General features: G+C 43.6%; 2 protein-coding genes across 2 annotated transcripts; one reads left to right on the forward strand and one right to left on the reverse strand.

Moving 5' to 3' along the window:
• Nucleotides 1–253: 253 nt before the first annotated feature.
• LOC100834728 (syndetin) lies at nucleotides 254–9,549 on the forward strand. Its single transcript, XM_003574244.4, has 25 exons — nucleotides 254–754; nucleotides 854–1,021; nucleotides 1,111–1,185; nucleotides 1,499–1,577; nucleotides 1,857–1,921; nucleotides 2,009–2,098; nucleotides 2,402–2,491; nucleotides 2,844–2,930; nucleotides 3,156–3,239; nucleotides 3,339–3,458; nucleotides 3,717–3,745; nucleotides 4,171–4,303; nucleotides 4,797–5,240; nucleotides 5,587–6,080; nucleotides 6,194–6,257; nucleotides 6,357–6,459; nucleotides 6,578–6,750; nucleotides 7,385–7,510; nucleotides 7,674–7,744; nucleotides 8,019–8,081; nucleotides 8,548–8,620; nucleotides 8,897–9,016; nucleotides 9,105–9,182; nucleotides 9,275–9,325; nucleotides 9,437–9,549. The coding sequence occupies exons 1-25, from the start codon at nucleotides 503–505 to the stop codon at nucleotides 9,545–9,547; spliced, it is 3,243 nt and encodes a 1,080-aa protein (XP_003574292.1). The 5' UTR covers nucleotides 254–502; the 3' UTR covers nucleotides 9,548–9,549.
• Nucleotides 9,550–11,476: 1,927 nt separating this feature from the next.
• LOC100835034 (cyclin-dependent protein kinase inhibitor SMR1) lies at nucleotides 11,477–12,573 on the reverse strand. The gene has a single exon (XM_003574245.4). It carries the CDS (start codon nucleotides 12,274–12,276, stop codon nucleotides 11,878–11,880), a length of 399 nt encoding a protein of 132 aa, XP_003574293.1. The 5' UTR covers nucleotides 12,277–12,573; the 3' UTR covers nucleotides 11,477–11,877.
• Nucleotides 12,574–20,307: the final 7,734 nt, after the last annotated feature.

The raw sequence follows: 20,307 nt of genomic DNA on the forward strand, positions 1-20,307 counted from the left end.
TATGTAAACGTATTTTGATATGTAGATATGTTTTTTAGATCAAAATATTACATGTATGTAAACGTATTTTGATATGTAGATATGTTTTTTAGATAAATTTGACATGTGAATATGGGACCGATGGAGGAATTGGAATCAGAAGATCACTCCTGACCGGCAGTACTGCAGTAAACAGAAGAAACTTTTCGGACGGGCACACTGCCTGCCTGCCTCCATGAAGAAAACCAGCTCGGGGATCGCGAGACGATCAGTTGAGTCACCGGTCACCCCCTTCCGAGACTAACCTCACGTCCTCACCGTTCTTCTCCCGTCCCCCCTCCGCTCTCCACTTCCACACACGCCCCACGCGACCAACCACCCGGTCTCTGTCCCTTCCCCGCGCGATCCATCCAGCCCACCGACGACGACGCGCGAAGCGAGCCCTAAGCGCGCGCGCGGATCTGGGGGCTCACTCCCAGTCCCATGATCCCCCGCCGCGCCGAAGGGGCGCGGCGCTGCTGAGATGCGGAGCGACGCGCCGCCGCCCACCGCGCCCTCGGCCTCGTCCTCCTCCTCCTCTCCGTCTCTCTTCGGCGGCGGCGAGCTCTTTGAGTCGGGGGCCCCCTCGCCCCTCGTTTTCCTGCCCCTGCTCCTGATCCAGGGCGGCGGCATGGACCTCTCCCGCGTCGGCGAGAGGCTCCTCGGCTCCGTCCGCTCCGCGCGCTCCCTCGGCCTCCTTCCCCCGACCCCTTCCTCGGCCCCTCCCCGCCCCGAGGTCCCGAATTCTCCCGTCCCTTCGTCATTCATTCTCTCTGCATGCCGCGTGTTGGATCCGGCGGTAGTGGTTGCTGACGTTTGTATCATGCGGGTGTAGGTTCCAGCTCGAGCTGCTGCTGCCGCGGCTGCTGCACGTGCAATCGCCGGTTTGCCGCCACACGAGAGGATCAACCTGCCGTCCAATTCGGAGGACCTGGTCTCGATCTACGGGAGCAACCCGCAGGGGCCTGCCGTGGATGAGCTTGAGGAGGTTTTCTATGAGGAGGTTGGTGCTGCATTTCTGGACCTGTGTGTCTGCCAATGACTTCCCGCCTCCGGTCGGGGCTGATGTGCTTGAGTTTGAATTATGTGCAGGAGTTTGACCCGATAAAGTTCATTTTGGCAAATATTTCCGAAGAAGGCAGCGATGCCTCCTATTTTGATAAGCAGGTTTGTGAGGCAGTTATAATCACCTCCCTTTCATGTTTTAAGTCATAATCACCGGGGTGCATGATGCAAAAGTTTATGTAGACCATATGCCTGTCGCTGGCTCCTGCACGCATTCGTGTGATGATCTGTTAATGACAGTTTTGGAAGCAATTGTCTCACAAGTGTAACATGTGCTGTTTGTAGAAGAAGCCAATCTCATTTTGTCGGTTCCTAGCATTCTTGTTATCCATTAGTTAGATTCAACAATCTACCTGTGTGCATGCACACTTATGTTACCACATTAATTAATTCCTTTTTTCGCATATGTTTACAGTCTACTTTGAGGTTAGCACAGCTTGACAAGATTGCAGAACGGTTATCACATCATGTTATGGGTCACCATGAAGAAATGGGTATGTATCCCATCAGAATGTACAACATTACAATTTTTTTGTTGGTTCCTACTTCTCTGCATAGGATAGAATATATTTCTATTGCACTCTTTTCTTTTCTTTTTGTCTTCAACTGATCCTTATCACGAATGTTCATCTCCTTTGACACGTCGTGTAAGCCCCTTTACTTGTGAAGAATAGAGATATCGGTTATAAGCATTTTCTCAATTATGCTACTAAACATGCCATGTTTTTTGACTTTCAACGAAAACCAGATTACTGATAATAATTTTTGGCCAGTGAAGGGGATGCAGTTGGTGATGGAGTTAGAACAAGACTTAAAGGTTGCGAATGTAATCTGCATGGTATTATCTCCTGAAACTTTGTCCCGAGCAAACATTGTTTTACCCCTCCAGGATATCTGGCCCTGATGATTTTAATTCATATTTTAGAATGGTCGAAGGCACATATCCTCCTCCAAGAATGAGGTGTCAAGGGATCTGGTTGTCAATGTAAAATCAAAGAAGAAACAAGCTTTGCTGGTAGGTGCATGCTATTGTCCTGTTTTGATGTTCTGCATTAAATGGATAAGCTTTGTGATCGCTCCCAGCCGTCCATAGAGAACACTAAGCTACCGTTACATTGTAAAATGAGGTTCTTTATGTGTTTAGCACTTTAGCTCCTTCTAGATCAGCCCTTCCTTCCTCTATCAGTGTCTTAACTCTTAATGATGGAGTTATTAATGCCTTCATAAATCCAAATGCTTACTATCTCACTACCACTAGCTCTAGGTACGTAGAATTGAGGATCTGTACATAAAAAGGTTTAGTTTCTGTGTAATGCAGGATGTTCTTCCTGTTCTTACAGAACTTCGACATGCTCAAGATATGCAGTTGGAGCTTGAAACTTATGTTGAGAAGGAAAATTACTTTCAGGTGGGCTAACTTTTGGCCATGAATACTTCGTTTGCCGCTACTTCTTTATTTATATTCTTTACTCAAGAGAAATATTGGCAGCTATTTTATTTTAGTCTTACTCCTGTAGTTTTTAACATCACAAATCATCTTTGTGAGTACTTGTTGGTTATTCCCACTTAAATGACCCAAGTACTGTGTGTTTGCTAGTCTGTGAGTAGTTTTTAACACCATAAATCAATTTTGGGAATATGGGTTAGCTGCTCTTTCACCTAAATGACCCTAGTACTGTGTGTTCTCTATGTGGTTAACAATCTATCTTTTTCATCTGGATTATGTTAGTTTCCTTATGATACCTTACTGATGTTTGCAGGCATTTCAATTATTGCCAGAGTATTTGCAAATCCTGGAGAATTATTCAGGACTTTCTGCTGTACAAGAAATGGGACGAGGGATTGAGGTAATTTTTCATTTGCTCACTTTAACTAGGCTACTGCTGTTGAGATGTTATGGATTTAATCTTAAGGTGTAGAGTAAGTCTAGATTCGTCCCATAGCTTTCTTTTGGTATATTTAAAGAGTCAAAACTCTTCTGCACCATCAAATTCAATAAAGTTATCTGCATTTCTCACTTCAATTAATTTATATCTTATTACTATCCTGCTGATGGTATTTCTCGTCCACAGGCATGGTTAGCACGGACAATCCAAAAATTGGACATCCGTTTGCTTGGAGTTTGTCAAACATTCAGTGAAGAAAGCTATCTAACCGTGAGTATTTAACTGGTTATTATTTTGTGAGGGTTTTGTTATTCTTTTTGCTAGCTAACTTGAGTTACACTCATGTAACAATTAAAATATGAATTGTAGGTGATTGATGCATTCGCACTGATGGGTGACATTGTTGGCATGGCTGAAAAGATGCAGAGTTTCTTTTTGCAAGAAGTACTCTCTCAGACACATTTTGTCCTGAAAGAAATGTTGGAAGAGGTACATCATTTGATTTGTTGTCATTTTTTTTCTTCTATACTGCTTGCTGTTCATGTTGTTTTCGTTATCAATTTCTTGACAATATTTGTTAAGGGGTATTTAGTTTCCTATATGGTCTCGGCCTCATAGATTGTATTGGTCTAGGTCTCTAGTAGATTGATTTGCGGTCCAGATCATCTTATACTATTTGCCCCCCTGGGCTGTGCAATATAACAGGCACTTTTAGTAACAGTATTATCGTTTTTCGTAATATTGCAGGAGGTGGGAAATAATACGCAGAGAAATAGGTATGCTTCAGCACCTCATTTTGGTTCCTTTGATTTCCTTCTAATCTTAAATAGGAATCAAGCGATTTGGACATGTGTATCAAGGCAAACTAACTTAACTGGGTTATATTTTATATTTCACTATTTGTGTCACTGGGACTATTTACTCAAAAATATTGGGACCGTCATATGGTTGTGTGCTATTGTTTGAAGTACTGCACTTTTTGCGAAAAAAACATGATCCCTGCTAGCCTGCTAATTTGCAGATGAAATTGGTACTGGTAGGTATTCCTTGATAGTGGTGTTACCCTGCACACGTTGACTTTGTCGATAAAACTCTTGTCAGCTTTTTGCATGGTATTTTGTGGGCTAGATACTTAAAAATCAAAACCAGACAGCATACAAGTTCTGTGAGTACTCACTTCATTGATCTTTATTTCCTGCAGATTTACATATAGTGATCTGTGTGTTCAAGTTCCTGAGTCCAAACTTCGCCCCTGCTTGTTAAAAACTCTTGAGAGCATATTTTCATTGATGCGATCTTATTTTGCTATCATGAGCTTTTGCCCAGATGAAAAGGTAACTTCTATAGGTGTGCACTCAATTTATTTTTCAAATTTTGATGATATATCTAGATTGTTGAGACTCACTAGCAAGTAAGGAATCTTACTCTAACTTGGTTTCCAATTCCTGTTTGTACTAGGAATAGATTGTGAATCCACTTCTGTGTAATATGTAAATCATTGCAAAACACTACAAAGTTTATCTTTCTGCGTCAATGAGTGTATACATGCAATGCTGAGGAAACTTCCAGCTGAACAAGCTTCTTAAGTGTCAAACACTAACAGTTTTGAATGTCTTCTCTATCTATGGAGCTGGCAGGTTGTACATTTGGACCATATATTGAGTACTTAATAGAGTTCCCTGTTTACAGCATGAAATAAATCCTAGCTCGTTCGATCTATCTTCCCCTAATTTTACAGATATTCATATAAATCTGATGCAATATTTTGGTTGAGTTGTTAGCAGTGTCTCAATAATGTTATTCACGGAACCTATGTTTTCTCTCCAGAATAACACATCTCAGAGTCCAAGCAAAACTTCAGCTGATTCAGGAAAAGTTCATTCAAGTGCAGTAGTCAATCAGGATGGTTTTGCAGCCGAAAAGAGTGACAGAACATCATCTTCTGATGTCAACAATCCTGATACTAGCACATCAGGAACTGATGCTCCATTCTATCAACTGAGAGCAGATGCTACAAAACTTGTTGCATATACATTTGAAAGGGGGCGGAGAAATCTCTGGCAATTGGCAACAAGTCGCTTGTCTGTTTTACTGTCTTCTTCAGCTGTTTGTTCAACTAGCACATACCAATTTCTGAAGAACTATGAAGATCTCACCATATTCATTTTGGCTGGTGAAGCATTTTGTGGGTTTGAAGCTAGTGAGTTCCGGCAGAAGTTGAAGACTGTCTGTTTGAACTACGTAGTGACCTTTCACCGGCAAAATATATATGTATGTCCAATAACTCATATTCAATTATTATTATAACTGCAAGCATCAGGAATGCTGATTTTGATACGAACTAGTCTCTTTATGCTTGCACCAAAGAGTTTGCAGTTAATATGCATCTTTAGTCACTGCAACAGTATAACCACATTGTAGATTTGGGTATTTTACATAACTCTAATATGTTTCACTGCAGTTTTGTGTTTGTAATAAAGATATAAATGATAAAGTAATTCATATGCTCTTGTAATGCATGGACTGCTCTAGTTTGTATTTGTTCTTAATTCTTGATTTGGCATGACCATAATTGACTTCTGCATTTACTTTTAAGTGTGGCATTTTTTTCTGACAGGCACTTAAAATGGTACTGGAAAAGGAATCTTGGACAATAATGTGTGCTGAAGCTTCACAAATAATTAGTTTAGCAGGACTTACTGGTGATGGTGCTGCGCTGATTTCGCCTACCAGCCGTAGTTCCACCTTGCCAACATGTTTCCGTGGAAATATTTCTGTGTCTAATATAGGGAGGCAAAAGAATGGATTTGCTTCCTGGTTTGAGATTGAAAACCCTTTTTTTTTCAAGTTAGAGAATGGCTCCACAGAATCCCCCAAGTCTAATGCGCTGTTCAACTCATCAGTTGGCAATAATCCTGTCCATGGTAGTCATGGTAATGGAAATAATTCACCTTTTGATGAAGAGAATGAGGACCTTCTCGCTGATTTCATTGATGAAGATAGCCAATTGCCCAGTAGGATCTTGAAAACAAAAACCGTTAAAGGCAATTCTTCATATTGGAAAGATGGAGACATTTCATCGCAGACAGGATCATCACTTTCTTTATTAAGGTATCAAATGCTCATGCACCATAACTTTAAGAAATGTTTGTTTAACTTTCTTTTTGAGAAAAAATGTTAGCATACCTTCCTAAGCTAAACTGTCACTGCTTCTCTGGAATCAGGATGATGGATAAATATGCCCGACTTATGCAAAAGCTGGAAATGGTCAATGTTGAGCTTTTTAAGGTTAGTTATGATGTCAATAGATTTTCCCTTTGTTAAACTGCATTGACATGAAGCTTGTGGAATACCATCTCTTTGTTCATACTTCACAAAAATTTCCAGGGCATTTTCCAACTTTTTGGCATTTTTTATCTCCACATATACGAGACATTTGGGTACCAGGACAGGAGTCAAAGTGGCAAGCCGTTACTTGATTCCCAATCATGTATGTAATTATGAATCATGTTTTTTTCCGCTCATCATTATTTCCTATTAATGCTTGTAAATAAATGATTTCTGATTTGAAGCTCATATGTCCTTTCCGATGCTTGTGTTGTATTCAGTTCGGCTTAAAGCTGCTTTATCAAAAATAACACAAGACTCCGATCAGTGGATCAAACCACAGAACAGTCTGTATGCACCGTCATCACCTTTATCAATAAATTCGACTATCACTCATATGGATGTGATGCCTACTGCGCCTCCAAGTTCAATGTTCACCTCCTATGGGTTAAAGGTAGCTACTGATTTTACATGGCCATGCTATGCGCAACATGTTTTTAGTATTTGGAATGGAGTTACAATACTCACCATAAATCTAATGTATGGTCCTGTCATAGACAACATATTTGACTTGAGCTTGCCTCATAAGAATTCAGGTTTTCTAATTCCGGCGGTTTTTAGAGTTTGAAGATGCTGGCTGAAGTTCCATAATATCAGCAACTTATCATCTAGTATTATTTTCTTGGCTTCACCATGTTAGCTGCTTCAATTGTGTCTACTTAAGGAAAAGAAATACTCTTGTAGCTGTGATTTTTTTTGGTTCATTCATTTCTGCTGATTGCCGTGGGACAATTCTCCATATTTGGTTTGAGGTCTTCTGTTTAATAGCTTATACTGATTGTGTGGATAAGGTGGATGGGAAAGTTATAGCAGCTGATCGTTGGAAAGACAAAACTTTTGGATGTAGTGTTGGGAGGGGGACATGGTGCTTTTTGTGCCTGGACATACAATGGCATATCAACGTTTTCTTCACACTAGTTAAAGTGTATTTGTGTTATGTCCATGATCTCTATATTCAGTATCCTCGTTTACCTTAGCGGGCAAGTGAATACCTCATTCATACTTGGAACTTCTCCCCTTTTTTGCAGGAGAGGTGTGCAGCTGCCGAAACAGTATCATTGGTTGCTCGAGTTTTGAACAGATCTAGGTCTCATCTACATTCAGTGTTGTCTCAAAATAACACTTCTGTTGTTGAAGAGTTTTTTGGCACACTGGTAAATTTCTTGACTTCTGCTATTATTGCTGCTGCTATTGTTGCTGCTGTATGTGTTTATTTGGAATAAAGTCCATTTTCTTACTTTCTAGTCCATATACTCCATAGATAACAAATATTCAATGGTAAATCTTGAAATTTGCCATTTCCCTTGTTTGTGACAGGTGGACACTGTTCCAGATTTGGCTGAGCACATTCACAGGACAAGTGCACGGATGCTTTTGCATATCAATGGGTATGTTGCAAAATCTTACATGCTTTACCAATACCCTGAAATCTTCTGTCCCTTTTTTTTGGTTGTGCTGAGTATAACTTGGGCAGGATTGGTCTCCACAAATGCTACTCCCTCCGGCCGGAATTACTTGTCACAGATTTAGTAGGCCGGAGGGAGTATTAGAAGTTCAGAACAATTTTTTTCTTGCCCAGCTACTGTAGTTGATATTTTCAATCAATGCTCGCGTGGAGCCGTGGATGCTCAATCAACTCACCTTCCAAATGTGTTTTTTCAGGTATCCAGATAAAATAGCAAATGCCAAATGGGAGGTCAAGGAGCTTGGAATAGAGCACAATGGGTATGCATATATTTGAGCTTCCTTAATGTCAGTAACTTGAATATTTTGTTTTCGAGTCTCTGTTTCACCCTCTTTGTACGCATTTGAACACATCTGTGGCACCGTTTCTTATAAACCTATGCATTTAATTTTTGATAAATTACATCACCTGTGGTTGTTTTCCTTGAGCCGCATGCCATCTAGAAAGATGCATCGTTTTAATTAATCCCTCAATCTATCAATTTGCATGGGTGTAATGTTGGTGGAGTTCTGTGGCAGTATGCATGCTAGTCATTCCTTTCTATGTCTTGCTAAACTTACTTTTTGCAGATAAAATCACACATTTTACTCTTCCAGTCACTTGCACAAATCTGATCTGGAATTGAAACATTAAATATTAAATCCTTGTCCTTACTTTTACAATGAATACAAGATCTGGAAATGCTGCTGATTAGTTTTTTGTTGCCTGGACCTATTTTTATTATAGATACGTTGATTTGTTATTGGGTGAGTTCAAACATTACAAGACAAGATTGGACCATGGAGGAATTTCCAAGGAGGTTTGTTTGATCCAATTAACTGAATGATATATTTTCTTCTTTGGTCACACTTCACTTTTTTTACTGTGTTGGTATATACTTCCTCCGATCCTAAATTGTTGTCGTGGTTTTAGATCAAATTTGTACTAAAACCACAACAAGAATTTAGGATCGGAGGGCGTATTAGTTTTGAAACTTCATAGAGTTTAATCTCTGCCTTTGTTCCTTCTAGCTCTAATTATTTTTTGATGATATACCTACATTAAAGTTAATTAAACTTCTTTATGTACTTTCCAGCTCCAACAACTCTTGCTGGAGTATGGCATAGAGAGCATCGCAGAAGTTTTAGTGGAAGGACTCTCTAGAGTAAAGCGGTGCACTGATGAAGGACGTGCCTTGATGTCACTTGACCTTCAGGTTGTAATCTTATACGGTGATTTTTGTGTGATTTGCCAAATCAGAAGACATGGGAGATGACTTGCTAAGAGTTTTGCTATTCTTTCAGGTACTAATTAATGGTCTGCAACACATTGTATCATCGAATGTTAAGCCGAAGCTGCAAATTGTGGATACTTTTGTAAAGGTAACCTTTTGGGTTCAATTTCCCATAATTAATTCTGTGTCGACAACTGAATTTGCTACTAAGTATTAACATTTCTTCTGTCAATCAAACAGGCTTATTATTTGCCGGAGACGGAGTATGTTCACTGGGCACGATCTCATCCAGTAAGAACTCGAATCTTTTGAGAAAAGAACTCCATGAATCTTAGCATGCGTTCATCTTTTACTTGGTCGATGCAAACTATTTACACCGTCTGTTGTTGGGTAACTCTGCAGGAGTACAGCAAGACTCAGGTCGTCGGGTTGGTTAACCTGGTTGCCACCATGAAAGGATGGAAAAGGAAAACGAGGACAGAAACCATTGAGAGGATTGAGGCGGGACCATAGACGAACAGATGGTCATTGTAACTGTTCTGTTTTTGTTTGCTTCAGCTGCATATAGAGCTGTCCCTCCCGCCGCCCCCCCCTTCTTTTTCGTTTTGTTTCTCAGCGATTTTGTCGATTCTTTCTCCTTCCCATTTTGATGCTAACGCCATTGCCCTTCCTCGTTGTATATGACAACCTTGTATCATAATGTAGTTGGGTTAGCAATTGAAGGCAAAGGTACAGAACTGGATGTACATGGAGCATCGGCACAATAAATATGAAATCATCATATGAATGTGCTCAATCACCTTAACTTGCTGCAGATGTCTTAAATGGCTGCAAATGCACCATTGATGCAAGAGAGTGGTATTCATTGCGGTTACAATCTGCATAAATGATGCTGTCATAAAGCCCTATCAAAACATTGGTTACGGACTGCACTTGCGCAGAACTTTTAATTCGGGTCCTGCTCCTGGTCATCCGTATAGAAATCGCAACATCAGGATTTCATTGCATTTGCGCACAGCTTTGAGACAAGCTCTGGACTGTTTACACGTACAGGTGGTACTGACGTCTACCTCGTGCTCTGCATACGTGAACACCGTTTTCAGTTCTCACTCATCTCCAGCAGTAACGTGTAATAGGTAATCCGTATTTACGGTTGGTTCTCTCTCTGCTATAGAATTGAGTATGTTATAGTAGTACGTACTTCTCCTATTTAAAGATCGGCACATTTGTTTCGTCCAAGACAATTTTTTTATCAATGATAACTTTACTAATATGTGATTTATATGATATGAAATCATAATTATTAGCAAGAACTTTTGAAAATGAATCTATTGATATAAATTTCATGTGTTAAGAAATACATTCAATACTTCCTCCGTCCCATATTATCTAGACGTATTTTAATATATAAATACGTCCATATTTAGATAAATTTGAATCACTTAATATGAGATGGAGGGAGTATTTTTTTTTTCAAACGTTGTCTTAACAAAACCAAATACACCAAACTTTGTGAAAAGAAGGGAGTTGTGATTTTTGTATTTTGAGCTCGTGGAAGACAGAAGAAATCAAAATATGTGTAAACTTTTGTTCCAATTTCTCCCACACAGCAAAATAAATGCCATTATCTAATTGGAATGGAATGAAGGAAAAAATGCCACCATGCATAAGACACCTCGTTGGAAGCGGAACGAAGGCACTGCGCTTTACTCTGTATCCCTGGTGCGCAAAGAAAAGAAACCGAAAATTCCCCAAGGTGGCAAGATTCAGTGTTTCAGGCAGGGAGGGGCACAACAAAGCTGGACGACACAATGATTTTGAGAGCCTGCAGCCACATCACAGGATTTTACCGCCCCGAGTTCCCCGGCCGTGTCCTCACCGCGGCTCGACTATTCCTGGACAACAGCCGCCAGTGAACTCGCTGCGATGTCCCTGGACGCCCCCACACATTTATTCACACCAGTCGCCGAATCATTCCGCCTCCCTTGCAACTGCAGCGGCTCCAAAACGCTGCAGAAACTTCGGCAAGAACCACGGCGACGCATCATTGTTACTCCTACTCTGCCTCGGCACAAGGGTTCATCATCAACATCTTCCCTGTAGTTGCTTTGTTGTTTATCCATTGAAAGGAGTAAAACCCCAATTAAGAACTAAGGTTACAATCAAATGAGAGAAAAAATAAAATAAAACGCCACCCACCACGAGCAACGCAACAAGGCCACAACGACGAACGAAAACAACAAGACGCACTGCCACCAACATAAAGGCCGGCAACGGCGGCATCTTCTTACATGCGACGCGCCAACCGAACATGCATGGAAAACTGCTAATTTTTTCCTAGACGAATGAGAGAAATTTCTCATGGTCTAGCTTGCCGGCCGCACAATACTCCAACTGTATATGTTAAACTAACCCACCCAAAAGCTTGAGATAAAATAGAAGGGATAGAGACACAGGAGTTGCATTGGGAATAATGAGACTGGTAACATGGGCAGAGATATACAGCATCGATTACACATTTATACAGGCTGCACTGCCTGGAAACGAAATTTTAACCTGCCTATTGGTAAATTTTTGCTACTGCACCTTGACACCACACTATGACGCTATCATATCATGACATACAGTAAAAAAGCAGGAGATACTACTACAGCCTAGCTAGGGTACTACTACTGCCAGGAACTACATGGAACTGCTGGAAATAGGGCAGTACCTAGTATAGAGTGCAAGTATACAGCAGTAAAAACGCAAATCTTTACCACCGGCTACTAGCTGGAACCAGCACCAGCAAGCCAAAACCGCTTGGCCTGAGCTACTACTAGCAGTACTACTGTTACCAGCTACTAGCTCTTGCTGGGCTCCGGCTGCGGTGGCGGCGGCGGAGGAGCCACCCTGCGGCGCTTGGCGGTCTTCTTGTCTGGCGGCGGCGTGCGCTGCGGCTGCGGCTGCGGGCGCCAGAAGAGGCGCTCCAGCTCCTCGAGCCGCAGGCTGAAGACCTCCACCTCGAACAGCCGCTTCCGGCACGGCGCGGCGGGAGCCCGCGGCTTCCTCGGCGCCGGTGGGCACGTCCCGGCCGCCGGCCCCAGCCCGGTCCCCGCTCCCTTCGGCGTCCGGCAGCACTGCTCCTCCCACGCGGTTCCCTGATCTGCTGCTGCGGCGACGGCGTCCCCGTGCAGGAGTAGCGGCGAGCTGCACGGCGAGAACACCGGCGCCGGCTTGTAGAACTCCGGGGACGCCGACATGGCCACCTCGATATCTGACGGCCGACCGACGGCTGCCTCGAGCCACCCGCGCACGTACTACTACTACTGCCTCTTTCTTGTGCTCGCGCGCGCTAGAGAGGAGAGAAGGAGAGAGCTCGAGAAGAACTTGTTGGGTTGGTGTGACTGTGGGGGCGTGCGGCGGAGTGGAGGACGAAAGGAGCTAGCTAGGCAGGTTACTTGGGGAACTGTCTCACTTCTTCCTTGCGCGCTGATCCGCTGGGTGATTTTGCCGGGTGGGATATGATATGCTCCGGATTTGGGAGAAAGGGCCCCTTTGTAGCGCCACTTCTGTATTAGGCGTGTGTCCTTTTTGTACCGGGCACGGCTAAATGATTTGTTATTACGCCTAGGTCCCTCTTGTACTGATTTTCCTGTGGGCATATGGATGTGGACGTGGTTCTCGTAAAGTAGAATCGTGTTGAGAACAACTATTGGTTGGATGGTTAGGGTGGTGGTTATATTCACAACCATAAGGGCATCAACAAGGTACTAAAATTTTTCTCAACCTTTTTCAGTGTATTTCATTTTTTTATTCATTATTTTTTATGGACCCACATGTCATCTTCTTTGTTGTGTTGATATCCGTGTAGTACCTGTTAGTTCTTCAAGTAACCATTACTTGGTTGTGTCATTCCTCCCTCCTCCACATTGGTCACTAATTTCTTGGTACCCGTGTAGTACTCCTTGTTGAGGATGCCCTAAGAGTCAAATTATATAATTAACGTCTTGTGTGTCTCATTCAAACGGATTATGGAGTATCCCTTTATTGGTAGACTCTTTATCATCTATTCAATGGTGAATTCGTAACTCACTCGACAACACTCTAGGCGGCTCCTGGATGGTCATTGGGTAACTGCTACCACGAACCTTCTGTCGGTGTTTTTGTACTAGCAATATTGGCAGTAATCGAGACACGGATTTCTAGGTTCTAGCCCGCAGATTGAGGTAACACCTACTCCGGTTTGAGACTTGCTCGGGCTGATCTTGTCTTGAGATGTTCAAGCAACTCGGGGAAGAGATCCACAAGGTTGTCAAGATCCAAGTATCCAAAGATGGGTTGTTGAGACGTTTTTCTTTCCTAAAGTTGTTCTAGCCTAAAGGGATGATGCGATGATGATTTGCTGAGATATGAGTATGCAAAGGTGGACTGTTGATATGCTTTTCTTCCCTGAATTAGCTATTCTAGCTTAAAGGGGTGATGCGAGGATGATCTGAAAAGTGAGACTCCTCCCAAAGCTTTCCCATCAATCGGCCTATATAGTCTGATCCGAGTGAAGGTCACAACTGTCCATGCGATTACAACCGAATCTTCCTTGGGGGCAAAGGACTAATCTACCCCTAAAATATCATTGAGATGTCTTATTGGCTAGTACTCCATCTTGCTGCAAGGCCTCTTGTCAGGGTCAAACACCTTCTGGAGTCTTGAGCCACCACCCCCCCCCTTTGTCCTAGGCCGGGTTAGGCCATCTTGGGCTTACGCAAGCCCCTTGTCATCAGGGGCGGAGGCAGGAAAATAATATAGGGAGGGCCAGAATGGAAGGGTGATTTATTAGGGAGGGCCAAAGCATAAGAATATGAAGCTCAGATGATGAAATTGCAATGATTATACAAGGACTAAAGTAGAAATGCGAAATCATAGGGGGGGCCGGGGCCAGGGCTGGCCTGGTACCTGTCTCCGCCGCCACTGCTTGTCATCATGACCTTCCTCCCGCATGACACCGAAGATTGAAGATGAGCCCCCCTCCCTTCTTTCTCCTATTTCCCTGCTCGCTCAGTTGTCACCTACGACAAGTTTGATATCTTACCGCACCATCATCTCTTCGTCGATAGGAAAGTTTTATGTGTCGTCATCTTTACCTCACCGTATTGTCAGCCTGCATCTTCGGAACATGGTTGTTGCGGTCATGACGGAGGGGTAGTGGTTGGGGGGGGGGGGGGGGTCAATAGATTCAGGAGAACCGTTGGAGTGACTAGACGTAGGAAACTATGTTTTGGAACAATCCTATATAAGTGAAGATATAGTGGTCCAAATATGAAAGAGATCTTGGAGTTGTCCTGAGGATGCAAAGTCAGTGTAGCAATTCCTATAACATGAATATATCAAAAGATCACTTCTTGCTAATTTTAATTGAGAAATTGCACTAGGTTGATTCCTAGCATACTTAGGCGAGGCTTAAGTGGATTGCTTGCTTGCATCCATAGCTAGATCACATAACTTTAAATGTGAATTTGATCTTAGTTCGAATTTAATTCGATCTTACGAAATGCAAGCTATTTTCTTCATCGTTCTAAGATATATAACATCAATTTTAGAGTAGAGAATCTCTGGAACTGGACTTTGAATAAATTTTTGTTACAAACATTTTCATTTAATTTCTTAGAATGATGATATTTTATGACAAATGTTTAGCTATTTGACCCACTCATCTCATTCACATATCGATGAATAAGTTCAACTTCACACACTTATTTTTGAAAGTGATGGTAAAGTGAGTTTCATGTACTCCCTCTGTGTTGGCCAAAATCTGTTTTCCTCCTACCAGGCAACAACTGGTATTTTATTAGTTGGTCTAAATTATTGATGAAAATTAAAACTTACAGACGTGTGTGTCTTAGGCTAGTCATACTGCAAATAACATGGATAATAACATAGATGCTACTTAGGCAATTTAGTGACATGGCATGGCAATAAATGAAATAAGAGAGAGATGTGGTAACTAAATATGTTACCATAACACCACACAAATCAAGACAAGATGAGTCTACAAAACAATTAATGACACAATACATGACACCACACATAAGTTACTACCCACCGTGGGACTCAGACTAGTAACGTATGCATGTTAATGTTCTAAGTTACTTGCCGTTACGACAGGCCTTGCCCAAGAAGAGTGTGAACTTTTTCTTCCGTGATATTAGTATTTCATCTTCGCACTGTTGTGTCGGAGTTACCAATGGAAAAGCCGGAAGAATGCGTAAACCCGAGACCTTCCCACCAATGGGGACGTACGGTAAGAAAAAGGTGAGTCCAGACACCACCGATCAGCCGCAAATCCCTATGCCTGCCGACGCACACGAACCGCACGGGAGAACCTGAAATTCCTCTCCCAAATCCACTCAAATCAGAACTCAGGAGTCAGTCAGGACTCAGCAGGAGGGGCACGAAGGACCCTGGCGTGAAAAAGCACAAGGGCGGGGTGTGACCGAGAGAAAGAGACGTGACGCTGTCTGTCCCCGAACCCTCCCGTGTGGTAGCCGACACGCGGGATCATCGGATACCGTCGCCGGGAATCGCCCGAGAAAAGGACTTAAAAAATGCCGCCGTTTCCACGCCTGGGATTCCCACCGAGCCGAGCCCCAGAGGCCAGAGCAGAGCCGCCGCGCGCCAATTCCCCGCCCGCGATAGCCGCACCAGGCGCAGGCCCTGCGCGGCTCCCTGTCTGTTCCCCCTCCCCTCTCCACTGTACTTTTACTTGGCGGCACGCATCATCGTTCGCCAGCAGCCAGCATTGGATGCCCGCCGCCCGTGCGCCTAGATTTATTCGCCACGCTACCCTGCGTCGTCCTGTCGTGATCCCGCTTGTGCCGACGACGTGCCCCGCGCGGCCGCCTACCGGCAGCGGCACCGCAGGCATCGCCGAGGGAATCCAACATGAGGGTTTGTTTTTTCTTCTTTTTTCTTTTAATAAAAGCGCCCGTGACAGTTACCAGTCTTCATGGGATGTACTAGTACCTGCGATAGCAGTAATTATTTTGAATTTGTAGAGTACTACTCTACTCCTATGCACTATTGCACTCCTGCGCTTGCAGGGGCCTGTGCGCTTGGTGAGTTGGTGTTAAAAGAAAAGAGATTAAGATTAGATGGCCATTGGTCTCTCTAGAACATGAAAGGGCGGATTCCTTTGTTCCATCCGGTGGCAACGCCTCTAGTCGCATGCCATGTCTGTCCGTGAACCCGTATCTTCTTCCCTTTCGCTTATTGGGAAGATTAATTGTCGTGTGGCTGCTCTACTCGCCAGCTTAGCTCGGGAAGTACAGTACTCTCCACTCCAGTGCTTCACGTGGGTACCCCGCAGAGAGCAGCTCGCCGGCCGAGTACTTATCGCCAGGGAATGGATTAACAACGGGAATAGGAGTAGTAGTACCAGGCTCTGGGTGCCTTTTTTGTACCATAATGCTGGAATTTCTACACAGTGAACTTCGTGACCTTCAGATAGTTTGAAATGGTTCATTTGGGGGAAAGCAAATCTTTACTCCTCCATCGGCAGTTAATGGCCACACGCCCACCACAGACTACTCCTACAGTATCTGTCTGCCTGCGAAAACCGAGAACAAGAGCGCCTGCACGTGGGACGGAGAGACTTCCTTCTGTTCTTTTTTTTTACCGGGGCCAGGAGGAGGAGCATACGGGACGCGGTTAATTCGCTGCCTCCCTGCACCGTGGCTTTCAGGGTCAGCAGCGCCCCACAACTGGTGTTGTGTGGTCCGGCGCCTTCCTCGGTGCCGCACGCACGCCCGCGCACGTCTGGTCGATATCCATCCCCGTGAGAGGACCACGGCCACCTCGCGATCGACGACCCACGCAAGCAAGCGCCAGCGGCGGCGCGTGGCTGCGTCGTGCGACATTTCTCTTCTATTTCTTTTCGAACCCGAACGGAGCACAACCCACCTCGTTTCCACGACACTACTTTTTCCGCGGATCACACGGCTTTCTCCGTCGTCCCGCCTGACCCTTTTTCTGTCGGGATGGTTAACTTAATTAGCGCTCGTGTTTGTTGTCGAGTACTCCTAGTTCTCCGACTAATCGCCTTTTGGTGTGTTTCTGCTCTTGGCGCCTCTTGCTGTGGAAGTTTGGATGAACGAAAAGAGAGGATGGTGGCGCTGTGCTAGTAGTATGGGCCTGGCTGTGCGAAGTCCATATCGTGTCATGTCAGGGAACATGGGCTTGCTGAGGAAATTGTCGAAACGTCAAGTGTATTGACGTATGGGCCATACGCATCTCCCCGCTCTGCCCATTCCACCTATTAAGCCCATGTCTCGAAAGTCAAATCTACTTCGACGTTTGAAGCTGTTCTTAAAAAAAAAAAAAAACTTCGACGTTTGAAGCTTCAGGGAGTTTCAGCGAGTGGTTATTCTTATTCGTTTACAGTTCTCCCTTACACGAACCTAGATCGGATGGTAAATTCCTACGGCGAATCAAGTCTACGCAAAATGAATGGGCAATGCACCACTAAATAGGCCATCTGAAAACCAACCATAGGTTGAATGGTTAGAGCAGCGGATTGGTTAATGTTCTTCTCATCCACCAAGGACCAAACTCCCTACATTTGTCGTTCACCTCAAACAAAGAAAACATAAGATCTTCCATCGTGTTGTGGTCAGGACACACCAATTGCAGTCAAAATGTTGAAGCGTTGATCATTACTATTTCATATGCCATTGCCTCCTCCGCCAAGGTGTCGTCACCAAGAACACAAAACCTCACAAAGTACACAAACTACTTGTTTGAAATGATTGCGGATTCTCTCATTTCCCGATGCGGCGAGCCCACACAAAAAACGTAGCCTAGAATCATCTGTAACTTTATTCAAACTCGAAAACCGTTATATGTACAATCATTGTTTTGGATCATTGACCAAAAAAACTACAAGGTAACTCTAAAATTAAGAATTATAACGCAATATCTCGAAGACATCTTAGTTGTATCATTATCTGCAACATGAAATACTGCAAGGCTTCAACTTAGATAAGCAGCAACACCGCCACTGATCATATCCATGCACAAATTAGACTCGCCCATCCAAAATGATACGAACCTGTGAACATGGCATGTGATCATTCCTTGAAATTATAGGTCATCGAACCACATGTTCTTCATCAGAACAGTAAATATGACTCCCAAGTGACAAAAGATCAGCCCAACAAAAACACCATGATACACTAACAAAAGCTTATTAGACCTATATAAACGGATTGGGCATATCCCCAAAGTCCGCAAGATTGGGCACACCGAACTTATGGTGAGAAAAACTCTCTAACTTCGCGGCACCAGCAGGCAAGGCATCGTCACATCAAAGAAACCACCGTAGTTTTGTCGATCAGGACCACGCAATTCATATCATTAAACATAGGAGGAACCGATGTTCCTCCCGGCAAGATGGACCCAGGGGACGAGAGGAACCGATAAATCTTCGATGACGGTTGCGACAATGTTGCGTTCTTGACCTTGTTAATCATTAGCCGTCACTATGAACAATGTATAATTTTTTTAGCGTAGCTATGAACAACATATAATTTTTAGAACAATATGGCTTTATTTCATAAAGAAAGCTAGACTAATACAATTTATAAGAACAAAAGTAACAAAGATCCTCGATAAAACTAAAAGCTTCATCATGGTCCTTCATAATCAACAACACTAGATCCATCATTCGCATTTTGATATTCCTCAAAGTATTAGGTGATGATATTACAAAACATCATCCTCACAAGCTGGACTAACCATATAGCTTTTGAGAAGCCGCATGAGTCGTCCAACTGAAACAGTGCAAAATTAAAATCATTGAATGCAGCATGACCCGAGACACACCCCTTACAAAACAAGCTGTGAAGCCGCTGCCACGTTGATGAGTCGACAAGGAATACAAACCGAAAACACCAAAAGATGAGCCACGATAACCACTGACTCCATGGAATATACTGCGACGTCAACACCACAATGAGGACATGGCAATCTACTAGACAATGTCATCTCCACGTCAAGATTCCATCGCAAGAAACACACAAAACTATTAAGAAAAAAAAATCTAGATTCCAGACGTTAATCAGTAGTTTTTCCCGTCTCTAAACACCAGATTGGCTGTCAAGGACGAAGGAAACCGCTAGAGATCACAATCACAAATTTCTTCAAAGGTATGGACGGCCAGGGTTTAGGGGCTGTTTGGTTGCTACCCTGAGAGATGTGCCTGAGAAAAATGCTTGCCTGACACTGGCCTGAGAAATTTGTGATTTTTGCTTGACCAGACAAGTTTTGTGATATGTTGTTTGGTTGGTGACTATGCCTGAGAAACATAAATAATACTTACACAGGTTGATTTTATCCTAACTCGTCTTCTTCCTCCTCCCCTCCACACTCCTCTGAAGCACAAAATTATTGTCATGGCATAATACCGATTCTCCAGGGACACACAAGCCCAAGATGATCGATTCTCCTAATTCCAGATGACAGGGGAAAGAAAGGAAACTAGATGCACGTATAAGGAAATAGATCAGATCGATCCATTGTTCACACAGCAGGAAAAAGAAAAGCGAATCAATCAGCATCACCAAGGAACATCCCGCTCGAGCAAAGGCCTTGCCGTTGGCAAACGATGTCCTTGCACATGGAACTATAGGGAGCTCGCCGGACTTCCAAACAGCTGATCTTGGTACTCCATTAAAACATTGACGGATCTTACGCCCGGCTGGCCATCTCCTCCTTGCTCGAATGCCACGAAACTCGTGGAGCTTGCAGCGTGTCGAGCTTCTCGCCTAAGGACGGAGCTTCGTCGCCTCGACAGCGAGGAGTGAGGAGCAGCTGCGCATGCGCATACAGGGTCGGGAGGGGCGTCGGGAGGTAGCAAAGCAGATGCGCAAGCGAAAAAGACGCCTGTTCCAGGCTAATCACTCGTGGGTGTTGTCAGGTCAGGCAAGGGGACAAGAAGCTCAGGGTGGCAACCAAATAAGGTCCAGGCTAGTTTCAGACTTGTGTCCGATCAGACATATTCGTGTCACGGTAGCAACCAAACAGCCCTTTTTTTTGACAGCAAAGTACCTCTATATTAATTTGAAATGAGAGTTACGTCCTCAGTGAGGAGAGGTACAATGCAAGTAGGGGGATTTGCAAACCAGGAACTAACAGGTTGAAACCTGGCAATGCGGGCTAGCTCATGCGCAACTTTATTAGTCTCCCTGTAGCAGTGTGCGATATCAAATTGCACCAAGTCCTCGAGCATACTAAAACAATCT

The sequence above is a fragment of the Brachypodium distachyon genome, chromosome 3, assembly GCF_000005505.3.
Source record: "Brachypodium distachyon strain Bd21 chromosome 3, Brachypodium_distachyon_v3.0, whole genome shotgun sequence".
Classification (NCBI taxonomy): Eukaryota; Viridiplantae; Streptophyta; class Magnoliopsida; order Poales; family Poaceae; genus Brachypodium; species Brachypodium distachyon.